Source organism: Pseudoliparis swirei, chromosome 15, assembly GCF_029220125.1.
Source record: "Pseudoliparis swirei isolate HS2019 ecotype Mariana Trench chromosome 15, NWPU_hadal_v1, whole genome shotgun sequence".
NCBI lineage: Eukaryota > Metazoa > Chordata > Actinopteri > Perciformes > Liparidae > Pseudoliparis > Pseudoliparis swirei.
In genome coordinates this window covers 17,608,918-17,626,546 of record NC_079402.1, presented here as the reverse complement: position 1 = coordinate 17,626,546, position 17,629 = coordinate 17,608,918, and the positions used below count along the sequence as shown (strand labels likewise).

Genomic DNA, 17,629 nt, shown 5'->3' with positions numbered 1-17,629 from the left:
TTAAATAGTCAAACTATTCGTAAATTACCGATCGCCCATGAATGATCCGAGCTGCTCCAGGATCTGATCCAGGATCAGTTTCTCGGTCGTCTCCAGAGTGTCTGCTGCTGCCTCCGGTCCGGCGTGAGTAAAGGAGCTCATGAGGGGAATTTGCTTCTCAAGGCTGGAGACTAAAGCCGAGGGCAAAGTGCTTCACATCTGGAGCAGCTGACTCCAGGACACATCTGTCTCACTCCAGCTTTCTCATCTAAAACAGCCAAAGTGGAAGCTCGACTCGTCTCATGTTTGCTGAGAGCTGAAGGTCGACGGTCACGTCTCCCTGTGTATCAACAAGTAGAAGCAAGTGAACAGACATCGATTTGTTTTTGGTAATCGGTATTTTTTTTAAACACCAAACTGAGTTTATTGTAAAAAGTTGAAATATGTACAAATATCTAAAACAAGAAAAACAGGAAAAGGCCATTTGACTTTCTTTTAAGTGAGACTAACATAAGCATGAACATTCAATGTATTCTTTACACAGAAGCATTCACCGGAATGAAAACACTTCTGTTAATTCTGAATTTTAATGGCATTCTCACAAAAACAACATCACAAAGTTCAGGAAAAAAATTATGAACTAGTCAAACAAATGACGTGAAAAACAAATAAAATAAAAGCCGATTTAACATTTTGGTGGGGAACAAAAAGCCACAATATTTGAACTCCGTATTTGAAAATGTGAGCCTAAAACCCCAAAAAATAATCACGGTTCTAGAGATCCATCAGGGATTAATCGGAACGAAAAAGTCAAAAACAGCGTTTACCCTCCGGCGCTGGGAAGGTGCTTAGAGGTAGAGACTGGCAGCAAACACAATGTCTCTCTTGATCTTCGTTATTCCTGCAGACACACAAATTAAGAGTAAATGTCATTTAATTACATAATTTATGACATTTGTTTTAGTAGCGTTTGGTCCAGAAGAATTTACCAAAATACTAGGGCTGTCAGCGTTAACGCGTTAATCTATGCGATTAATTTGGCCGCGTTAACGCACTAAAATATTTTAACGCAATTAACGCAAGTTTTTTTTAAAACCACGGCAGTACGGTTTGACACTGTTTCCGTTTTTAAAACAATCATTTCTCCGCGAAAATAAGGAGCATAAATGAGTTTAACTCGTGGATGAATCAGTCGGGTTTCCTCCTGCTCCTCCTTCCTCCCGTCTCCCCCTCTGATACACAGAGGAACGAAGGGGCGACGTGTCGGGTGACGCGTCGCGGAAAGAACTCGTCACACGAAACCTTCACCGTGATTGGTCAATCCGTTTGTCTGTCAACATTTCGGGGGGAAAACAACCAATGAACACTCAGTAAATCACAAAGGACCTCCCACCTCACAGGTGAGGCTCATTTAGCAGCCTGTCAGTCAGAGAACCAGAGAACACGGCGCGAGGACAATGAGGCTCATTTCAGAGCTGAGATTGTTCTGGAATGTTTGATGTATAACACGTGGGGGTGTGTCACATGCAAAAGACTTTAAACGGTGAATTTAATTTATTTTGTAAAATGTATAAAATGCCCCCAGCCTCCAGAGGGTTAACGTGACATATTTGAATGTCAGTCAGTTACCAAGGCCACTGGTTCTGCTGCTGTTCAATGTTAAAGATGACAGGACCAATGGGGTCTCAATATACTTCTTTTTTTTTACTAATCTGATGTTTCACTGAAGAAACAATTTATCATCCACGATATTAAATACCTCGCTGGCACTTTATATGTAGGAGCCTCTTTGAAAACACAGCTCTGTGTGAAGTTTTGTCTTTAAAAAGAAGGGAAACACTTTTAACCCTTGTGTTGCCTTCGGGTCATTTTGACCCGATTAAATATTTAACCCTCCCCCCGCCTTAGGGTCAAAATGACCCGATTCAATGTTTCACCCTCCTGTTACCTTTATATTTACTAACATATTTTACCCTTTGGGTTCAATTTGACGCCAGCAATTAAAACCTCCAGAAAATTATTAGAATTAATATTGTTTTCCAAGTTTAAGTGTGAGGCACTTTATGTTTGTTTGTTGACTACCGAAAGAACACCGACATTAAACATTGAATGGGGTCAAATTAACCCGAAGGCGGCAGGAGGGTGTAATATTGATTCGGGTCAAAATGACCCGAAGGCAACACAAGGGTTAAACGGTGAAATTTTTTTTTTTTGTCAAATGTATAAGATGCCCCCAGCCTCCAGAGGGTTAACGTGACATATTTGAATGTCAGTCAGTTACCAATGCCACTGGTTCTGCTGCTGTTCAGTGGTAAAGATGACAGGACCAATGGGGTCTCAATATACTTCTTTTTTTTTTACTAATCTGATGTTTCACTGAAGAAACAATTTATCATCCACGATATTAAATACCTCGCTGGCACTGTATATGTAGGAGCCTCTTTGAAAACACAGCTCTGTGTGAAGTTTTGTCTTTAAAAATAATGAACTTTTAACTTTTAATTGCGATTAATCGCGATTAATTAATCGCAATTTCAAAATGTGCGATTAATTAGTTAATTTTTTTTAATGGATTGACAGCCCTACAAAATACACATTGCTGCATTTTAATAACGCAGTACTTTTTACAGCCACAAGGATGAATGAGTCGTGAAACGGCTGAATCACATATCAAATTTACTCAAGATGGGTCTGAAGCCATTCCGTCTGGTTCCAATGATTATTTTCATCTGCCAAATAGATTTGTGAAGTGATCATTTAAAGATAAAAGCGTTCGCCACATCATCCCAGGTGAGCAGGGGTGTGAGATGGCGTGTTCTTACGCTCTGGTTTGACCAACGACCCAACGGTGGAAGACGAAGAGAACCAGCTGATGTCAAAACGTGGCTTTACCCATCGGCAATTTATTTTCTGTGGATTATCTTCCTCGTGCTCAAGAACAACGCGTCTCACCTTCGGCGAACTTGTTCTCCAGCTCGGTGTTGCCGATTGCCTTGGCTGCAGAGCACATTTGCCTCAGGACTTCCTCCAGGCGGCGCATGCACCGGATGATGCTCCCTGCACACACACACACACACACACACACACACACAGTGCTCAGTGTGCGTGACTCTTATTTCATAAATCAATTCAGCAATAATTCATACAGCACGGCCCATTGCAGAATAAGGACACAGTGGAGTCTCACTCCTTGCTGATCCGTAATTTCATGATGTCATAATCATTTCTCAGAAGGTTCCAGTGAATAACTTTGTACTTCGATAATTCATTCGAGGAAATTCTCTCACACCGTACACTCGCTCCAGTTTCTCAATTAAAGAAAGCAGAAGACAAACAGGCACTAACAAGTACTCAGATTCTTCACTCGAGTAAAGTATTTAGTGTACTTAAAGTAAAAGTACTCGACTGCAGAGAAGTGTCCCCTGTGACAGATCTACTGTAAAACCATCGTTTGATTTATATTGTGCTCCAGCTGGTTGAAGTGGAGCTGGTTTAGACTTTTTCGTGATACCGGTTGGTATTTTGGTTCATTGGCTCCCGACCCAGGGGCCCGGTCACTTATGAAAAAGAAAGAAAAGAAAGTCCTGGCATACAAATTGGTCGTATTTTCTTTCTCCAACTTTTCTCAAATGCTTTGGGAAAATAATAAGTAATTGGACCTCTCTGGTCCTCGAGCAATGAACGTTGCCGTATTTAAAAAAAACTTTTTGTTGGGCATTAAACAATCAGCATCGTCCAAGACGCTGTGAGAAATAACTCTTTGTTAAGTCTGGAGAAACTACTGCTGTCAAATGATGTCGTAAAAAATACATTTAAAGGGGTCGATTACCTCACATGTGGAATTAGGAAAAAGGGAAAAGTTCAACCCCCGTGTTTTAACTTCCTGCCACTATTGTTAAATATGAATAGAAATGGCACACCTTCAAAGACGTCAGTCATCTTGCAGATTTGAGCGAAGGTGGCGCCGTTGGCCCAGGCGAACACCACGTCCATGAGGTGAGGCTTGAACTGGTTCAGGTAGGCCTCCTCGTCGATGTCCAGCTTGGCCTCTGCCGACACTTTGGCGATGCGCTTTGCACACTCCTAAACAAGAAACACCACAGCGTTCACGTTTCCACCCAATTCAAACTGGTACGGATTAGAAACCGAGCGTTGCGTTGGGATCACTTTGAAGGTCGTCTCACCTGCATTTGTCTCAAGGGAGCGGCTAGTTGTTCGGTCAGCTTGGGCATCTCACTGGCCTGGAAGGCAACGTTACATCATCACTGTTGTGAACGTGTGACAGCAAACGCAGAACATTGGAAACTTTATGTAAAATATGTTGCTATTTAAACTGGGCCAGTAGCTCCTTCTCCGATAGTCAGTCAGATGGTCTCTTAACATTCAACATCTAACTGAGCCAAAGAAAAACATTTGATCCAACTGATCTTCGGTGATAAACCTGCCCACTTCAATGCTTTTAAATAAATGATAAGCCAGTGAAAGCTCCAGCAGCAGGTGGTCCTGACAGACCTCTGGAGGCGGACATGTGTTCTGCTGCGCCGACATCGAGCCAAAGAAAAGGTTTGTTGAAGCGTCCGACGCCGACTTCCTCGTTAGGAAAGACAAACACAACCTCAGGTTTCTGTTCTGGTTGCAGAGCAGCAGAAGAGGCCAAGAGCGCAACTGGAGCTCGAACGTTGGGGAACGATGGGATGTTTATCCTGGTGCTGGAGGAGAAAGCTCCAAATGCTTGTCTGGAGAACTAAATGTGTGTGTGTGTGTGTGTGTTCGTACATTCTCCTGGAAGACGAAGCACGACAGCAGGGCGGTGGCTTGTTCCGCCGTCAGATCGTTGAAGAGCCCGTTGAACACCATCTCCGTCAGCAGGAGCTCATCGGCACTGAAAGGATCGTCGAATGAGATTTTGTTACTTTCCCAAAATGAGCCACGGCGTCTCCTCCGAGGTCTTTGAACACTTTGAGAACGTGGCCGTTTGGAGGAGCGACGGAGAGCTGCGCCTCGTGTTTCAGCCCTGGCTATATACATGTCATCAAATAAGAGGTCCAGAGTTACCGGCCGTCTCGTCAATAATAGACAAGGCCAGGACGGGCCACCGTTACCGTGACGACGCGGTGAGATAAATGTGTAAACGATGCAAGATAAACGCCGGTCAATATTGTCATTTATCTAAAAGGGGTTTTACTCAATTTTGGTAAGAAATCTGTCCAGCAGATCCTGTAGTTCTATTAAAATAAAAGTAAGAAATTAGTAAACATTAATTATTAAACTGGGTTCAGTCCAGTTTCACCAAACTGCTGGATGTATTTTTTGTTCTACGCTGTCATCAGCTGCAAAAAACTAAACAAAGACTTTAGGAAGAAGAAAAAAAGACAGACACAAACAACTGCTCCACAAAATCTATTTTACTTCCCTAAATTTCCCTTATTATCAAAACCTCATGTTTCATGTATTAGCTTATCCTCATAGTCAGAGAGGCTTTACGTTGCACCCCCCAATCTGATGGACGGGTCAACTGCCAATCCGGATTAACCCAAATATCTCTGCTTTCCTTCCCGGTTATACTAATTGGCCGCTAGGTGTGTCCTCCCTCCTTCCCTACCTGCTGATTTCACAGGCGACCCTCCCTTTCATCTCGATGACGTCAGACGGGCCGGCGAAGCCGAGGCGTCGCAGGACTCTCTTCCGGCACTTCAGCTTGTCCATCTGCAGCACGGTGCGAGCTTTCTTCAGCTCTTGCTTGGCCGCTCGGACGTCTGCTGCAATCTAAAAGCGCAGAAACACACACACACATATACACACACATACTGTTGTGTTAAACCTTCACTTAATGACAATTTAGAGGAGCTCTTCCAGGGTTCCTAGAAAATACTTCATACTTTTTAAAAGCACTGCGATTCCTCCCAGATGGTTTGTGCCTGAGATCATTCGAAACACTACAACTTTCATCGTGAAGGAGGGGAAATATTTGAGTCATCTGCCAACAGATGTTCACCTGACAGCTTATTTGTCCTCATTAATGTCCATTATCAACTTTAAAATCTTGACCCCCTCAAGATTACAACACAGCATTTAGTCAGAGAAGCATTTCACCCGCGTACTGCTCAAAGAATTCAGAGGCATCAGAGCGTCATGTCTCCTAACTGGTGGATGCATTTGAGAGAATGAAGAAGACTTTCTCAAGCACACAAAAGCAGGAAGAACTTTTTGACTTGAGCTCCCTGTACTGAATGCTGAAAGAGCATCAAACACAACAAGAGGACGACAGTCCTGACTTTTCCACCAGATCAACCATGATGTGTGACGTTCATATCATTGATCTGAGACGTGATTAATAATTAAGGCAGGTGTGGACTGCACCCGTACTTTCTTCCTGTATTTGTCTCACAGAGTAAAAGTGGTCAACGCCTGGCAGGAAAACATAAAGGAAGGTCGGGGATCGTAATCCAACTAAAGGGAGCCGTTGGAGTTTAAAATGGAAGATTAAAGTTATTAAAATGTCCATGGAACAAAACCCGACTGTTAACTTCGTATTGAAACGGGTTCGTCAGACTTTTGAAGATCCCTCGAACGGAAAGACGCACCAGAGCTTTCTTCTCACAGAGGGAGTACGCAGCTTCCAGGTTGGGGTCGCTGTGCATGGGGTGGGAGTACATGCGGTGCTCGAAGGCCTCCACTTTCTGAATCACTTTCTTCAGCTCAGAGTCTTTGATGCCCATGTCGTCGACGGGGTCGAGCAGCGGCAAGCCATCTGGGAAACGTTTTTGCACCTCCTGCAGACAAAATGTTTCGAGGGAAAAAGAGTGAAACGGGGATTTCCGTCGAGTTCGACCGGTTCTCAGTTTCTCTCCGTTTCACCACGGCTGCCTTTCGTACCTGAATAGACTTGAGCATGAGCTGTCTGCTGTCAAAGGGCCTCAGGTCTTTGGGGATGTAAAGGCGAACTGAGCTGATGGCGGTCAGGAGATGGAGCATCACTGGGACCACCTGGACAACATTTAAAGTTATACTCGGCCTGACTAGAGACACGGGAGTCATATTAGTATATGACACACGCAGCTAAGTGTGTGCGTGTTGAATCCACCTCCATCTCTCCAGTCTCCCCTGGAGCAGCAGGTTTAGCAGCCTCAGTCCGAGCCTCCTTGACACTGTCCTTACTGCAGTGGACCAGAACCTCCACCACAATCAGCGGATCAGAGTCGGTGCAGGCCTGAATGAGGAGACGCACGTTAGTCACAGCCACACGCGAGGCGTCGCAGAAATGTGACGCCGACTTGCCTTCACGTTCGTCTTCTTGCAGAAGTTGACGACGACTCCCCAGCCAAAGTCGGCGTCTTCATTTTTCACCTGCGGGATCAAAACAAAGAGCCGATAAATGAGGCGTTCACACGAATAATTATTGTCGTCAGCCTGTGTGTGTGTGTGTGTGTGACGCTCTACCTTGACAAGCCGCCCGGGCTGCAAGAAGGGGAGGCAGTATTTGGGTTTGTGGATGAACGCTTGGATCTCATTACCCAGTTTGGCCAGCTGCTGTCGGATTTTATAGTAAGTGAACACACTCTCTTCATTAGGGATCTCAATTTTGTGGTACTCCTTTTCATACTTCTCCATTTCTGCAGAGAAAAATCAGCATTATGAAAAAGATGACATGAAATACAGCCGTTGCTAATCCATTTCCTCTACAGGTGGCTTGCTGCTGCAGTATGGAGTGTGCTGCAGTCGACGCGCTTACTCTCCACGACACCAGGCAAAGCCCTGTAGTGCTGGAACTGGTAGAAGGACTTTTCCAGCATGTACTCGGGGTTGATCTCCTCCACACGCAGCAGGTTGAGCACCATGTTGTAGGTCAGGTGGAAGGCGCTGTTCAGAGGGTCCGCCGAGCCCTGAAGCACACAATAAAAACATTAAATCAGAAATGCTTTCATTTTGATCATACGCAGTCACATGTTTTCATAATGTCGCTAGAACTTTAATAAAGGTGGCAAGACGGTATGAGATGGAAATAAATTCAAGCCGAAGTCCCTTTCCCCAGATTAGATACTGAGAAAGCTATAGCATGTCCAGAAACAGATAAACCACAGCGTTCTCCCAGGATCCCCGGGAGGCCAACACACAGTTTTCCAGTAACACAACGGCTTTTAAAAGCCACGCAACAACTTATCGATTGCAGCAATAAATGTTTCAAATCTAAGAGGAGAGCCTGAGAAACTCCGGCTTTCATGCGACTCTGCTTTACCAAATGACACAATGATATAGAGAACACAACGCAAGTCACTTTAGCCATTTACATTTAGCCAATCATTCACACAAATCCTCAGCAAGACACCGGGGAACGTCTCCCAGGGACGGGATAGTTGGACTATTGTCGTGTTGAAGAATGTGCAGACGGCACGGAAGAAGTTTGCAAAGATGCGATTAATGACGATTAATTGGATTCAGAAACATCCCCCCCCCAACAAAAACGTGTGCGTGAAATAAACTCTGTATTCACGGTACCTTGAGCAGCTGTTTGCCCACAGAGGGACTCATCTTCTCGTCCACCATGAAGATAACAATCCCCCTGTCGTCCATTCCTCTCCTACCGGCTCGCCCAGACATCTGGATGTACTCACCTGATGTAATCTAGACCACAAGAAACAACACCAGACATTCATTAGTGAACGCTTCTCCGTGTAATATAATGTTTATTTATTGATATGACAAAGACTGATACTACCGAGAAGGACATAAAATGTGAGAGGCACCGAGAGAAGCGTGATGTATTAAACCAACGCCTATTTGAGAGAGAATATATTCAAATATGGAGTATTTCTAAAATTAGTGTGTAGCCAAATATCTGCATTAGAAACATAGAAATCTAGAAGATGAAGCGGCCTCAAGAGGAAGCGACCACCAGATTCCCATAAGTCTCTGGGGACTAGTACCTGGGTCTCATTCTCATACAACTCCACATGTCTGCTGGTCTTTGGGAGATAAAAAAAAGGAAAATAAGAAGACTGGTGGGATGATGTGGGTCTAAATGATGCCATGGGATCAGCTCTTGATTTGAAACAGTGCGTTTCAGGAATTCAAATGTGTGAGTGTGGAGCTTTGGCACCATCGGAGGCACCAGATGTTCCTGATGAACCTCTTCAAGGAAAATCTCTCCTCTCTCTCACATTATCTCCAAGCCTGTGTATGCGAGCTGGAAAGCCATGTGTGTGGAGTGAAGATGAAGGGTGCTTCTACGTGACGGCAGCTTGCTCACACACACAGGGACTTTTTTTTAATAAACAATACGTGGCTGTTTATGTGACGCTGCAAGCCGCGGGACCTTATAAAGGCCTCAGAGCAACACAATGGGCGACAACTCCACACAAACCAGAGCTCTTGTTTTGAAGAGAAGACAGTTTATGGGGAGTTTTACGATTGTGTTGGCTACTCATTGAAAGTAGAGTAACAAGGAGATTAGCGTGGCATGTAACGCAGTCTGAGGTGGAAACACCTCTCCTGCATTCCTTTGAGGAGTTCCTCCCGAAACGGTGTCCTAACTGACCCTCGTGACGGTAACAGTGTGCGTGTGTGTGTGCTCTTACAAAGCGGTGGTTCTTGCCATCAAACTTGCGTGCGCTGGTGAAGAGCACAGTGCGAGCCGGCATGTTGATGCCCATGGCGAACGTCTCTGTCGCAAACAGGGCCTGGGAACGAGAACGAAAAGTCAGCGTTAAGACGATGTCAGCACAATATTCTGACATTGTCCTCTTTTCAATAACACTTAAAAAGGGTCCCCACTGGAGTTTTCTTGGAAACAAACTAATTCCCGTGAGCGTTTAATGCGTCAGGCATTGTGTATCTTCTAAACATGTTGAACATGTTCTGCTTCTCATTAAGCATCAGGAAATACTTTCTTTTGTTGGCGTCTTACTGCCACTGACTGTTTATCAGGGGAACAGCCTACAATTGGCAGCAGGACACAGGTCACAAATACCCTGCTCAACAGCGCCACCAGTGGTCAACACCGGTAACGATTCTTGTTCATACCAGCAGAAGCTGTGCAGATTTTTGGATATAACGGTTTACTTTATATCACATGTATTAAACCTAATTTCAGAATCAGTAACTTATTTTAAATCAATTCTTAAAACCCATTTTTATAGAACTGCTTTTATGTGATATCGTCCTTTTATGCAGAACTTTGGTTCCCCTAATTTAGTTTGTCTGTTTTTTTAATTTTTTATATATATATTTTTTTTAATGTTATATTTGTTTCTTACTATTCTATTTGTTTTGCCTTGACTCTGCAGAGCACTTTGTACACTTTGTTTTTAAAGGTGCTATATAAATAAAGTTATTATTATTAATTTGGTCATAGGTTGAAGATTCCTTGAACATCTTTACAGATCAACTTTATGCAGCAACTCTCCTTGGGAATATTTGTAATTTGCTTTAAAGTGTTTGGATGAGCGTCCTGAAGCAGAGCCAGTTGTACCTTTATGAGGCCCTCAGAGAAAAGGATCTCTATGGTCTCTTTGAGGATGGGCAGAAGGCCTCCGTGGTGAATTCCTATCCCCCTCTTCAACAGCGGCAGCACATGCTCCACCTGAGGAACACAGAGCGTTGAAAGGCAGGTTAGTGTTTGTCGGAAGTTCAGCAGCACTCACAACTGTTACCTCAACACGGCTGGTGTTAACATGACTCAGCACAGCGGGGTAGAATAACAGCAGCACTGTGTTTGAGGCTGTTTTGACTATGTGTGTCCAGCCGTTTACATTACGGCAGTTTAACCGTCTTCTCTGAGCAGAAAATGAGACTGAAGGAAATGATGAGGTCTTGTTTTCAAGGGCGCCGGGTTCAAACCCTGGAGTGAATAACGTGGATGGTTCTAGAAACATGACACGTGCTGTAAGGAGTGTGAGAGTTCAGTTCTCACCTGAGGGAGTTTCTTGTCTTCGTCAGAAAGACAGTCCACCGCGTTGTTGAACACTTGTTCCACCAGACGTTTCTCGGCATCTGGAACAAAACAATTGGCGCGTCAAACAAATGTCTTCTCGCCGCTGTTCAGGAAAGTATCTCAATATTAGCACAACACCATTTCGTACATCTTTATCCCGTACACAAAGAACAAGGACCACTCACAACCAGTCATAGTATGTGACGGTAATTAAAAATACCTCATCAACCTCCATTAGTGTCAAAAACTATCACGCTACTACTGTTGCAGGACGGCGTGCCAACAATACAATCTGGCTCGATGTCCACCTCTCCTTGCATGAATCGACCACACTTGTCAGCGTGTTGCTGCAGTTCTGCACTCGGTCAAGTGGTTTTCTGATTCGACACCAGCACAGATCGGCTATTCCACAAAAAACTGCCCATAAACTATGTGTCACGGCACAGAGCAGGAGAGCGGGAGGGAAATGGGATGGGGCTCCGTCTTTAGTGTTCATAACATTGGTGATAGCCGGTTAACAATAAGAGGAGCGCCACGCTCCCTCTCCTCATTATAACCCACCTACACACCCACACAGAGGAACTCCATAACGCCCACCGGCCTACAGACATGCTGGTTCAACAATCTGGCTTCTCAACCTGGAGAGAGTTGGTCCCTGTGAGTTTCTAAATGACAGGCATGAAGAAAGAAAAGCACATGCATCTTTTGAACCTGATGGTTAAGTAATTACTTTCCGTAGCTATAAATAAAACATCACTTTATACTACAAAACATGTCGATGCAATAATTATAGTTATTATTTTATAGCAAAAATTTTCCTGCATCACGTAAGATATTCTTCAGTCTAATGAAATCAGCCGACTGCTACTTCTGGATATTATCGGTCCCATTTCCAAAGAAAAACAGTCTGTGCAAGAAAATTCTCAAAAAACAAGAAACAGTTCATGTTAATTGACAACTTGCCAGCATTGACAGAAAAAAAGAAAAAAAAGGTTTTCAGTGTTGGAAGTACAGCAGTCAAATAAATCTCATTTGTAAAAATGTCGAAATACCAGTAAAACAAACCAGGATGAGGGAGAGAAATGTTACCAAAGAGACTTCATAAGCACGTATCCCGTCACTGAAAAAGCCTCTTCAGCCAAACTCAATCGAGTCCTGGATGATCTCCTGTCGTGCAGTTTTGTCCTCATGAGGCAACTTCACTTATCTACTGGACAGCTGCACCAACTGTGCAGACACAATACGCCACATTCATGGCACTCGCTCAGCGGGGAGGATTCACTCAGCTCGGCAACGATTTAGCATTCTGGTGAGCATTTTGGCTAACCCCGTCTCAGCTCACTCCCCAACGCTCAGGGTAATTTGTTTTGGCGTTTCACTGCAAAGACGATCTGAATACCAACTGTGAATCGAGCCACAGATAAAACCCATTGTTCAATGTGCCAACAGCGTGACTTCATATCTGACTGACAATACAGTGAAAATACAGCCAACATTAAAACAGCACGGTTTAATTAGGCTTATAAGAAGCATATTAAATCAAGTAGACATTTGATTATTTACTGTTGGCCAAATAAACAGGTAGAAATTATTTTAATCTGATATAACAGATGTCTCAGAATGGAAAATGTTACGGACGCAACTAATTTTTTTTTTTTTACAATCTATTAATCTGGTGAAAAATTACTATTAGAATTTCCCACATCCCAAGGAGTCCATCGCTTGTTTGACCGACACCAAAGACATTGAGTTTACCAACATGCATTTCACATTTGAGAAGCTGGAACAAGCAACTGCTGCCTTAAAAAAATATATATATATATTATTAAAATAGTTGCCGAATGATTTTCTGTTGATCCACTAAACTGCTCAACTTATTGTTTACGGCTCAAGAAAAAATCATTAGATTATGAATAGTACAGTAAGTTGGCTACGAATCAAGGTCGTCAGGACGCCGCTGCATTGCCAATCGGGAAATTATTGCTTTAAAAGACACAACAATAATAGATCGACATCATGCTCAATCCGCTTGGACCTCATGCCAAACACACAACCCGTCATCCATCTACTGGTTGAAGGGTGTGTTAACCTTACGCACCGCTCACAAAACCACTAGGACTTTTATATACTCAGACTAAATAAGTTCTTGCAGGAGTATTTCATCGTCGTGCTTGACTTGCTGAATCCTCTTCATGCAAAGTACCGGATTGTAGAGAAATGACTTGCACACACAGAGAAGTTGTGATAAAGTAGAGTGGAAAAACAAGAACACAAACCGTTGTTAAAGTCCAGCTTAGCCGCCTGCAGAGCGTAGGCCTCGCATTCTTTCTTGCTGAAGCTGAAAATGATAACGGGCTGGAAGTTTCTCTCCATGATCATCTTTACGATCTTGAACACATTGGACGGGCCTGAGGAAATCACACATGAATCAATACTGGTGTAAATCATTGAAATTAAGATAACTACACATGTCCTTCTTATTAACTGACACACATATACACACACACACACACACACACACACAAACCTCTAGTGCCTCCTTTCCGCCCTCTCGGGTCCCACTTGCCCCCCGAGCCGCCCCCTGAGTCTCCGGCATCTCTCAGCACCTGCATGGCGGTGTTGAAATTGTCCTCTCTGAAATCTCCCTGAAAAAAAAAACCCACACACATATGTTATGTAGCCTACAATAAATATTATGTGAAGGCCGATGCTGATTATTTCATCCAAAATAAAGACCAGACACATTATTGTTTCTAGTCCGACTTGTTTAGGATGAATAAGCCAAATCTCTTTCAAATATCTGTTTGTAGGTGATCTTACGTTCTCATCAATAACGAGGTGGAGTCCGTCGCCTCCTGATGGAAAGACGTAGTGTTGCAGTGGAGTGGGACGGAATTCTGTGTAGACTACATGGCACGGCTACAGGAGACAGAAACACTTCAGTAATTATGCAACTAAATTAAAAAATAAGAGGAAATGTTACCCGATTCGTTCACAAAGAAAGACAGGTAACTGTTGCTGCTCGCATTTCAAACAGGAGGAGGTAACGTAAAAGGAATACATCACCCACAAAATGACCATTTGTATAAAAAATACTCATCGTATATTATTACATTTTTTAACAAAGCGTGTTTTTTCTCACGCCTCCATTTAAAACGCTATTCTTCCAGACTTGCAGCACATCTGCTCTTTTTGTTTTAGGATTCTCTGTTCACCATGGAGACATTGGGGAAAAACAAAAGTGTTCTTCAATAATTTAAGGTAATCTGCAGTGAGTAATTGATATATGAATGGTCCTTTTGTGGGTGAAGTGTTCCTGTAACCCTTCGTTGATAATATAAGCCAGTACACCGTCCCACCTGTTTATGGAGGTGGGTTATCCACTCGGCAAACTGCCTGGCATTGGGGATGGTGGCCGACAGGAAGACGTAATGCACATTGTCAGGAAGCAGAATAATGGTCTCCTCCCAAACCACACCACGCTCTGGAAGACAAAGACAGCAGAGGCATGTTTAAAACATGGTTGTTTTCATATCTCACTCTGTGAGGTGTATTCATGATTGTTCTGATGTGTCCAAGTTGTTTAACTGCATTAACTTATTGTGAATTGTTCATTTCAGCCCCTGAAACTGTCATATAAGGCTACCTGCACCGCTCAGTTTGTGGGAAAATGTAACTGGAAAAAACCTCACAAAAAGAGTAAAAGGAGGAATTTTACACCCTTTACTTTCTATTCATAAATTTGGAGACAAAAAGATGACAAGTTTAGCAGCTTCAATGGTTGTATTGGAGGACTAAAACAAATCAGAAAACAATTAGTTAAAGCTCAAATATGAGTGGTGGGCAGGAGGCGTAGAAGTCAGTGACATTACACAAGACAACAGTTTAGCCTTCAGTGTGTGATGGTACACTGGTGGATGCAACAGAGCAGGAGTCTGGACAGTGACCTGCATGAACACCCCGGGGCAGATGTCAGACAGAATTTTCCTGACAGCTACTGAACTGTAAAAATACAAAATCTAGTAAACAGAAGATTAATTTGTATGTTTGTTTTAGTAACACATCTTATTTTAGACCATTTTGTTATCATATAAACCTCAGATTCATCCAGATTAAGGCATTAAGACATCAGGTCTGTGGAGAAAGGCACACTATCTGCACATGACTGATACGACAGGTCTGGACTATAAGAATATTGTTTGTATCCAAGAAATTCTAAGTATGAGAAAATTGGTGACTGCAGCAAATAATCTATAATCACTCAGGCAAGCCACCTAAGAATGAAACGGTTGGTTTGAACACGAGGACCGATGTTCCAAACCACACTTAACGTCAGTCAGCAGTGTGTCTGTGCTGTTTCTATTCTGTACTCGCCTGGATCTCTCATGTAATGGATCTCGTCAAAGACGACCCACGCCACTTCCCTCATGATCTCAGACCCTCGGTACAGCATGCTCCTCAGGATCTGCAGGAAAAGCAGCTCATCATGTTAAAACAACAGTGATGCTTCTTCTCCCCAGTTGCTCTCTTAAAAACACAGACCAATAAAAGGTGATATTTGACAAATACCAGAATGACTCCCCTTTTCAGACAGCTTACCTCTGTTGTCATGATGAGGCAGGAGGCAGTGGGGTTGATGGTGACGTCGCCAGTCATCAGTCCGACATCCTGGAACTCTTCGTACATTTCTCTGTACTTCTGGTTGGAGAGGGCTTTGATGGGGCTGGTGAAGATCACTCTCTGTTTCTCTCTGAGGGCCAGTGCAATGGCATATCTACAAAAGGAAGACATAAGAGATGGATTGACATGACCATTGTTAACTAAATGCAACTCAAAGTATGTCAGATAAGTAGATAAACCATGATTTCACCGAAAAGACAATTCTGACAAATTGCATTTACTTGCCTTACTGGAACAACTTCATCTTTATTTACTTTTTTGAGGATAGCGTGACTACTGTATATGTTGACATGATGCATTTTATGCTGACCGTCTACAAAATTTATTTTTCGGTAATTTGGCTGCATGTAACTGAATTATTTAGACTCCAGACAAAGTTCAACAGTGCAGTAAGAAATTAAATTTTAAACATAACTAATGAAGATACTCACTCAGCACAGACAGTCTTGCCAGCAGAGGTGTGTGCAGAAACAAGCACAGACTCGTTGTTGTCGATACATAAGATGGCTTCACGCTGGAATGGGTCAAGAACAAACGGGTACTCCTGCAAGACAAGCAAGAGATGTTAAAACACAAGAGAAACAATCCAGGTAAGATGTGCACAATATTAGTATTATCCTTTTAGAAATAATGTGATGTTAAAAAGGTTTACAACAGGAGGTTTGAAAAGTCTGCTTGTTTATTTAGCCCCATACATTAACAAAAAATTAAAATGGAAAAAATCTATTTCAGTGTAATCTGATGCACTGAACAAACTAAAATATACAAGTAAAAGACACAATTTAATAACGCATTATACCTTGGCTGCTTTCCCCACTCTCGGTTTCAGTGGTTTATATTTATCACTGGCGGGAAGAGCGACCTATTAAAGAAAGACAGAATTATTAACAATGAAAGTTGACATGTTGACAAATTGGAGAAATCCGACCAGAAAGAGACAAATAAAGATTATATATATATAATATTTAAAAAAGATATGTTGAAGTCCATCTTGATAACGGAAGGCCATTTATTGTGAAATGTCAAGGCTTTCTACAACAATCATGATAACAAATGAGGGAATATGTTTAGGGGAATATGTTGTTTTAGGTCTTGATCCCTCCAGAAATGTGCTAAAGTCTAGATGACGGTACACTTAAGCTGTTCTGTCTTTTTCCTTTTATTTGTCAACTATCTGTCAATTTTCTTTGATTTGTTATATTTACCTCATGTGAGCATCCTTCCACAGTTTCAACTTGCTCCACCTTCACTTGGGGCATAACCTCTGCAAGACTGAAGTAAACAAGTAAAATAAAGTTACTTTCAATCAGTTTAAGTATACAACAACACCTAAGCAGACAGTCCAGAAAGTGTTAAGATTCTGACTCGTCTCACTTCAGGTCAGAAACGGTCTCGTGTTTGGGTTTCTTCCCAAACACCATCTCCTCTCCACCATCATTGTCGGCCTCCCTCTTGCCCGTGGCAGACGGAGCAGTATCCATGTCGGTGTCATTGTTCCTAGAAAAAGGAAAAACACACACAGGACGCAGCACTGTTGGTACCCGAGTCTACCCTGGTTTAGAAGGTCATGAGCGTTACACGTGCACTTTACACGAACAGGTAAGCTAATGCTAGTCTCATGTTAAACATTAGCTAACTTTATATTTCACTAAAACCAAACAAATATCCAGCATACGTTTCTCAACACAACCAGGTGCTTTATTTGGTGTTTCGTTAACGAAAATTAACGTTGGCTAGCATTAACTGACGTACTGTTAGGTAGTTAACGGCTAACGCTCACTGACATGGCGCTGCGTTCAGGGACCATCGACCCTCCTGATTTCAAACAACAAACATTGTTTTGGAAGAAACAAACATGCATTTACCCAATTTCTGGTGTCAGACACGCAGATATCTTTTTACTGGCGGTGGTTTGTTGTTCATCGTCAAACACGCTGAACAACTCGTCTCCAAAAGCGTCTGCCATGTTTGTTCGCCACACTACCCACAATACAACACGAGGTTTGCTCTACGGTAATACTTCCGGTACGGCGGCCGGGT

General features: G+C 42.9%; 1 protein-coding gene across 1 annotated transcript; it reads right to left on the bottom strand.

Annotated features, from left to right (window-relative positions):
* Positions 1-358: 358 nt before the first annotated feature.
* Positions 359-17,560, bottom strand: mtrex (Mtr4 exosome RNA helicase). The gene is made up of 27 exons (XM_056432802.1): positions 17,455-17,560; positions 16,964-17,086; positions 16,795-16,861; positions 16,389-16,451; positions 16,021-16,133; positions 15,509-15,683; positions 15,284-15,374; positions 14,269-14,393; positions 13,730-13,828; positions 13,437-13,554; positions 13,186-13,317; positions 10,889-10,968; positions 10,448-10,558; positions 9,555-9,656; positions 8,476-8,601; positions 7,712-7,862; positions 7,420-7,592; positions 7,258-7,326; positions 7,064-7,189; positions 6,856-6,966; positions 6,564-6,752; positions 5,582-5,745; positions 4,756-4,861; positions 4,164-4,220; positions 3,900-4,062; positions 2,932-3,036; positions 359-880 (listed from the first exon to the last, which is right to left on the bottom strand). The coding sequence occupies exons 1-27, from the start codon at positions 17,553-17,555 to the stop codon at positions 828-830; spliced, it is 3,093 nt and encodes a 1,030-aa protein (XP_056288777.1). The 5' UTR covers positions 17,556-17,560; the 3' UTR covers positions 359-827.
* Between the last annotated feature and the right edge of the window lie 69 nt (positions 17,561-17,629).